Raw genomic sequence first — 7,621 nt, forward strand, 5'->3', positions numbered from 1 at the left:
TCATCCTGTCGAGGCATGAGAGCTCTCAACAATACCTGGGCATTAGTAATAGTGGGTTCATTTGAGAAAATAAGACAAGGTGGGTCATGTTCTGGAGAGGAGGTTTCTAAAGCACTTCAGAATAATTTAAAGCAACGCAATCTCCCTCATTTACACGATCCACGAGCACTGATATCCACCTTTACTTGTTTTCTCTGATGTCAAAGGGTTTTTCCAGACAGTTAAACTTCTTTCAAGTTAAAGGTTTGATTACCTGTGAGAAAGTCAAAGTAATCCTCTTAGTCTTTTACCATTTGATTTAAACTGCATGTCCTAAAGTATGTGGACAGGTAACATCGTACCCATATGTGACCGTTGAACATCGAACTCCAAAACCAAAGGCGTTGATGTGCTGCTACAGCAGCTTTTACTCTTTTGGTTTCAGGCTTTCCACCAGGTTTTGGCTGCAAAGATTTGTTCCCAATCAGTCGCTGCAAGAGCGTCAGTGAGGTCCAGCACTAGTGTTGATGGTGTCTGGTTTGTTCTAGTTCATCCCAAAGGTGTTAAATTGGTTTGAGCTCAGGGCCAGTAAAGCAGGCCAGTCAAGTTCTACCACACCAGACTGGGAAAACCATGTATTTATGGCGCTGGAAGAGTCATGTTGAAACCATGGAAATAGAATAGGAGTGGAAAGGACAGCCTCTAACTGTCTTATAGCTGACGTATAAACTCAACCGATGAAAGACAGCGTTGTTCTGCTCCTTTTCTTCAACCAGTGTAGTATTAAAGCACGGTTCAATTAGCTAACTAGCTATCTAACTAGTGGAAAGCTGGCTACTTACCTATTCCACCAGGTTATGCTACGCTGGTTGGACTAAATGAACCAAGCAGCAGCGCTGGAGCTAACGGTCCCTCCAAGTCGACCCCCGCAGCTCTGGAGAAGAACAAGCAAACGAGCTAACTAGCTAGCCCTCCGTCTCCGGAGCTGCGACAAAACTAACAACCGCCTTTTTATTTTGGTCTAGTTAAAGGACCACGGAAAACAGGTACATGTTCGTTTTACTTTTATTAACTTGGTGGACACGGGAAAGAGAGAAACGCAAAGTGTTTTTTGTCAAAAATATAATCGTATGCTGAAACATTAAGATTTCCCTTCATTGGCTCTAATGGGGAAACATCCCAAAGCTTCTGTGACGTTACAGTAGCAGTTCATGTAATTTGAGTGTTTAAATTGTTCAGTAAAAATAGTAATAAATGGAGTTTTAAACTTATAGGTTTTGACGTTTTTTATTGTATAATTTTTAAAGTTTTTATTTTGGTTTGTGTAATTTTTTCATTCCTAATACTTTTTAAATTGAAAGACTAACTTTTTTTGGGGATCTAATATCCGAATAAAGAACACAGTTCACTATACTTTTCTCTCTGAATTTGGGTCATCCACATACAAAATGCATTCGTCACCAGCCGAGGTTTGACATTAGAGAAATCCTCTAAAAAGTGCACACACAATGACAAAAAAAAACCTTTTCAACCAAACACATTTTTCATCCTGTGCTTGTAAGCTCGACCACATGAATATCAAATACACCTGCCTTCACAACAAAAAGAAGCTGTTTTAATGTAGCTGTTTAAACACCTCCAGTGCTCCCTTCTTTTGTGTGACGTCTCTCCGTAAAGCAGAACTCGCCCTCCGTCAGTAATCCTTTGATATATTGGCCTCGGGGTGTGGACAAGCACTAGAGCTACCTGGAGATTATATAAAGAGGACAGGGCTTGTAGCGGCTTGTAGCGTCCTAGCTAACGCTGCACCGATTTGCCTGAACATCAAAGTCCAGAGCACATGACTCAGTTGCAACTGTCAAAAATGAAGGCGCAGATACCTGAGGGGGGGTTTAACTTTTCTTGCTATTTCTGTTTTTGTCCAGAAATCCTTTCAGACCACAGACGAGTGAATTTGTGAGTGACCTCTGAAGGAGTTTCTCATTATGAAGTTTCAATTTCAGCTTTGTCCCCTCAGTGACACGCCCAGGTTCTGCATGGTTTGCTCTGCTCAGACTTGCAACAGTACATTAAGACATACCCTCCCTTGTGGGAAATAACTTGTTTTACAGCAGTTCCCCTGAATCAGAATGTAAATCTACCACCGGGACACGGCGACATGTACAGGTCCTCCAGATGTCTTGTATTCACGAGGGGAGTTTGAATAAAAGTGTAAATCAATCAAAATGGAGCGAGTTGCTTATATTTCTACCCAAATTGCTTGTGAAAGTGGAGGATGACACTTCGCCCAGCTGATCCAATTACATCCTCCATCCCAGAGTACCAATATATATCTGCCTTCCCGTAAAAGACTCAATCCCATGTTTCAGAGCCGTGCTGAATCATCAAATATCTGCACTTACTGCCACAAAGGTCAGGCAACAGGCAGATATCATGTTTATAAATGAGCAGTAAGTCACTTTACAATGAAAGCCTCGTTCCTCGCAGAATGTCTTTCAGTAAAATACAAAAAATAAATCTACTGCAGAGGTTTTCTTTTAAATATGTCATGCAATACGACTGGAAAGTAATATTATCACTGGTTCTGATTGTTTTGCATGTTCAATGGAGACATATTGTGTTCCAGTGGACAACATTTCTGCTCATTCTCTCTTAGGTACCTGTTTGGGGATCCACGTCGAAGAACTTCCGATGGGATTCCAGCATCTGGAAGGACAGCTTCCCCTCGGAGGACGTGTCCGCGTCCGAGGCCGACACCTGGACGACGGACCTGACCGCGTCCACGTTCTCCCGGACGGACGCGAAGTACACCGGCTGAGAGAGTTCTGGAGCGTTATCGTTGACGTCCAGGACCTCCAGGAAGACGTGAGTCCAGGAGATCAGAGGCTCGACCCCCAGATCGGTGACGTACACGGAGAGCCAGTAGTGAGGCCTCGTCTCGCGGTCCAACGCCTCTGTTGTACGGATCACACCTGAGGCGCGTGAAAGGGTTGGGGAACAAAGATTACCTGCTTTGATAAAAACAGTTTCCCCTTCTGAACAACACACCACTGTTTACTTGTTTCAAACTGCTGCTGAGCCTCCAGGGATACTTACATATTACTGACACTTAGCATTTTTAATTAATTTTGATATACAATAACTGTAACAACCCTGGAGGGAGTATCAATCACAAAGACATTCATCTAGCTGAAGGTGCCTGTTTGCATTTTTTTAAGTCTGGATTGGTGCCCAAAGGCTCAGCAGCATGACACATTTGTGTTGCCAAAACTAACTCAAATTCCTCTAGTTTACAAGAAGCTGAATGCCACAGGGGGAGTTATGGTGTGCTGTGGGTCTAAATACAGGGGGAGTCCACTTTTGTGCACATAGTTTCTTTCAGGAGCAGTTTAAATTTGGATTCCCTGAGGTAGTTGTTGTTGAGAGGTCGCAGGCGTATCCTCTGCAAAGGACGCACTGACGGGTAAATAGATAAACTGCCTTAAACATCGCAGAGAAAATAGCGTTTACATTGCTGAAAGGATGTTATGCGTCAACATGGTGTAGGCATCTCATTGTGCAGCTTATATGGGCGACATTTACGTTTCATTTAAAATCACGGTATTAATGCTCTACCTGAATCTGACCTTTCACCTGCTTTGAGGTACTTTTTAAGGTCAAGTATTAACTAAAATCTCCACATTCATGTCAAAACGAATGAAAATTCTTTACAATACAAAAAATGTCATATAGGTCAGTAATGTCCGGGAATCTCCGCTAGCTGGAGGGTTTTAAATTAGGACTGAAATGAAGGCTGTTTGTAGGTTTGTAATATAACCAATCTTGGTTTTCTACTGTATTTCTAGTTTATTAGCTCCATTGCTCACCTACATCAAGCAAACAAGTGCACCACAAACAAGGCTAACTACAGAGATTAGAATCGGCTGCAGGATGTGCAGCGTGAAAAAAGGCCAAACCAGTGTTTTTACCTGTTTCCTCGTCAACGGTGAACACTCCAAGACCAGAGCCTTCGTTGATGTGGTACCGGACAACTCCATCTCGGCCCTGGTCCTTGTCTGAAGCTGTAAGCGTGACCACTGAGGTCCCCACTGCTGCATCCTCCATCAATCCGGATTCATACACAAACTCTGAGAACACAGGTCTGTGGAGGTTCTCGTTGACATCCAGAACCTGAATCTCCACAAAACAGGAGGATGAGAGGGAGCGAGGGAGGCCGTGATCGACAGCCCGGACCGTGAGGTTGTAAACCGGCCGCCTCTCAAAGTCCAGCTCCCGCTCGAGGATCAAGGCCCCCGTGGAGGAGTCGAGGTGAAAGATCCCGCCTTCTGTATTCTTGAGGTTGTAGGTGACGAGGCCTCCAGTGCCCAGATCCAAGTCGACACTCTCAACCCACACGAGGAGGGTGCCCACGGGTATGTCCTCGGGGACTTTTATTTTGTAAACTTTGGGTACAAACTTGGGTGGGTTGTCATTTATGTCTTGCAAAACCACCACAAGGTCAACCATGGAGAACAACTGAGGGCCGAGATTGGCTTGGTCTCTGGCTACGATCCTGAGGTCGTGCCTGGGTGAGGTTTCTCGATCCAAACCGCTCGTCACAGTCACTTCACCGGACACCTCGTCAATTCTGAACATGTCGGTGGACGTCAGCAGGGAGTACTGGACACTTCCGCTGGTATCGACGTCCGGATCTATTGCCCGCGCTGTAAAGATGATGGAGTCCACCTCTGTGTTCTCCGGCACACGAATCAGATACCTGGGCTGATCGAAAACAGGAGGATTGTCGTTGACGTCCATGACGGTCACTGCAACGAACTTCCACGCGGATGTCTGCGGCGTTCCCAGATCGTAAACGGTGATGTTCAAGATGTAGAACGCTTTACTCTCTCTGTCCAACGGGCAAACTAACTGGAGGTCACCGGAGAACATGTCGATGAAGAAACAGCCGTCCTCATTCCCACTTGATATGGCGTACACCAGCTTACTGTTAAACCCAGTGTCCGTGTCTGTTGCCTTGAACTGAACTATGGTGGAATTCAGGGGATGGTCCTCAATCAGGTCGATTGAACCCGGGAGGCTCGAGTCAAACTTGGGAGAATGCCGGTTGGTGATGTGTATATCAGAGAACTGCTCTTCCTCTTGATTGTTTAAAATGGGTTTGATTGACTCGATCAGTTTATCCGTCAGCTGTTTAAAAATGCCCGTTTCCTGACAGCGGATCGTCGCATCATCGCCTCTGTTGGTGACAGTCACCCTGACAAGTGACACTTCGGAGAAATGCTTGCCATCAGTGGCTACAACTCTCAAATTGAACGCACCCTCCCGCAGGGGAATCGGCTGCTTCAGGATGACGGCTCCCGACACCGAGTCAATGGCAAATACTTGGAGCTCATTTCCCGACTCGATGACATACCTCAGCTGCTGCAGCTCATCCACATCAATGGCCGACAGCTCAACGATGGTGTGTCCCACGGGTAGATCTTGAGGTATCGTGGTGTTGCAGCCCACCCTCTCAAACAGAGGGAAGTTATCGTTGACGTTGTTCAGGTTTATCGTCACGGGGCATTCGCTGACCTGACTGAAGGGGCTTCCGCTGTCCGAGGCCCAGACTCTCAGGTGGTACCGCCGTTTCATCAGCTCGTAGTCTAAGTGTTCGGAGGTAGAGATGACACCTGTGAATGGGTCTATTATAAAGGGTATGGGCCCCGCGTTTGCAATAGCGAAGGTCACAAAGCCGTTTTTTCCTTTATCTTTGTCTGTGGCCGCGACTTTCAAAACACTGCTGCCAACGGGGGTGTTTTCATCCAGTGTGGCCTGATAGGAGGTGCGGGTGAACTGTGGGATGTTGTCGTTTTCGTCGGTTATCTCAATCACTATGTGAGTCTCGGCGGCGCCATGATTGGCCACGACATCGAACTCGTATCGCTCCTTTCTCTCGTAGTCAAATTTCTCTGTGGTTATGATAATTCCAGTTTTGGGATTTATTTTGAATTTAGCGCTGTCCGGATTATTTTTTATACCGAAGGTAACATTGTAAGGTACCGAGGTGACCGAAACCTTAACCACGTGAGTTGTAGGGGGTGAAAACTCACTCAGGGTGACGATGTAGGTATCCTCCAAAAATGCCAAAGAGTGATAATAGGCCGGAACGTGGATTAGTGTAATTGGAGAGAGTAAACTCGGGAAGCTCCTGTCTTTTGCTTGAAGGGACAGATTCAACCCGAAAGGAGTTTGAGACCAGATAATCCTCTTTGTAGAGATCACTTGGAAGTCACTGCCCTGCACGCCTAAAGGGATTATCTCAAAACACTTGTGTGGATCCCCTCCAACAATATTTAGGGATTCCACAGGCTTTACTCCTGCCTCCACATGGACGTCGATAGTTATTTTGCCATCTGTGGATACTGTGGGTCTGAGGGCAGGTTTGATAACCGGAGACCCCATGGACGCCTTTTGGACGGTTATTGTAACCCTGGCAACATTACCGAATTTTTGAACACCGGATATCTTCTTTGTCCGGTCCTCAGCTAAAACCGTGAGGTCGTACCTCTCTGTTCGGGTGTGATTGAGCTTCTTGACGAGGCTGACTGTGCCCGTGAAAGGGTCGACGACAAAAGGATGAGCTCTGCTTGTGAACAAGTAATAAAACTGAGCGTTGCTTCCGATGTCGGCGTCTGTAGCGCTCACCCTCACCACACTTGACTTAACTGGAGTGTCCTCGCTGATGGCCTCGTTGTACGAGGCGGGATAGAAAAGAGCCTTCAGGTCGTTGGTGTCAAGCACTTGGACGAACACCTTCGTCTTCGCCTGGAAGTCAAAAGTGTTTTCGGTCGCCGCCACCGTGAGAGTGTAAGCGTCTCTGACCTCCCGGTTGAGTTGGGCCGAGTTACTGCTGCGTGTTTTGATCCGGAGGAAGCAGAAATCTCCAACTTTAACCGCCTCCGCTTGGAAAAGGCCGTCGACGTCGCCTGAGACAACATCGTATTCGATCTCCCAGAACAGGTCCGTCACCTCAACGCCCATCTTCACTGGCGTCTCGACGAACGTCCGCGGGGCGGAGTTCTCATTGATGGTGGCGTTGTAGAGATGATGCGTGAACCTCAGCGGCGAGCTGTCTTTTCCTTTTCCCATGCTCCCCTGACATCTCGCCACCTGCAGGAGGACTGACGCTAAAGTGAGGAGAGTCGTTCCTAAAGCGGCCATCTTCGGCACGTCCATGAAGATCCTCAGACCTGTAGAAAGGAAAGAAAAGAAAGAAACAATTAAATGTCATGTGAATACACTATGAACCAGGAAAAGAAAAAAAGGCTTTATGGAAACAAAACTAGCTGTCTGCATATCTGCAGAAAAACATCTAATACACAAATAATCCTCGTAACTACACTATTTTCGAAATAGAAACCCATCATTGCCCCTAAGCTCCAAAATGAATACAAAATGGTCACAGAATACACAATGACACAACAGCAGAAGGGAGGCCTGTGGCGAGGTATCTGACTCCTGCCCCAACTTGCCTTTAAAAAAAGAAAAAAAAATGCACATTGTTTCAGCAGCACAACGTTGCCTCCGATCCCTCATAGACAGGCGGCAGCTCGAAACCTTCCCCATAATTATTCCTCTGGTGGCCAAATATTAGCTAAAA

General features: G+C 46.3%; 1 protein-coding gene across 1 annotated transcript in view; it reads right to left on the reverse strand.

Moving 5' to 3' along the window:
* Positions 1-7,188, reverse strand: part of fat2 (FAT atypical cadherin 2) — a 91,702-nt gene extending 84,514 nt beyond the window's left edge. The window contains exons 1-2 of the mRNA XM_079228904.1: positions 3,948-7,188; positions 2,640-2,951 (exon numbers count right to left, since the gene is read on the reverse strand). Coding sequence (XP_079085030.1) covers positions 2,640-2,951; positions 3,948-7,182 — 3,547 coding nt within the window. The 5' untranslated portion in view covers positions 7,183-7,188. The remainder of the gene's footprint in view (positions 1-2,639; positions 2,952-3,947) is intronic.
* Positions 7,189-7,621: the final 433 nt, after the last annotated feature.

This window comes from Taurulus bubalis, assembly GCF_910589615.1.
Source record: "Taurulus bubalis genome assembly, chromosome: 13".
NCBI classification, from domain to species: Eukaryota; Metazoa; Chordata; class Actinopteri; order Perciformes; family Cottidae; genus Taurulus; species Taurulus bubalis.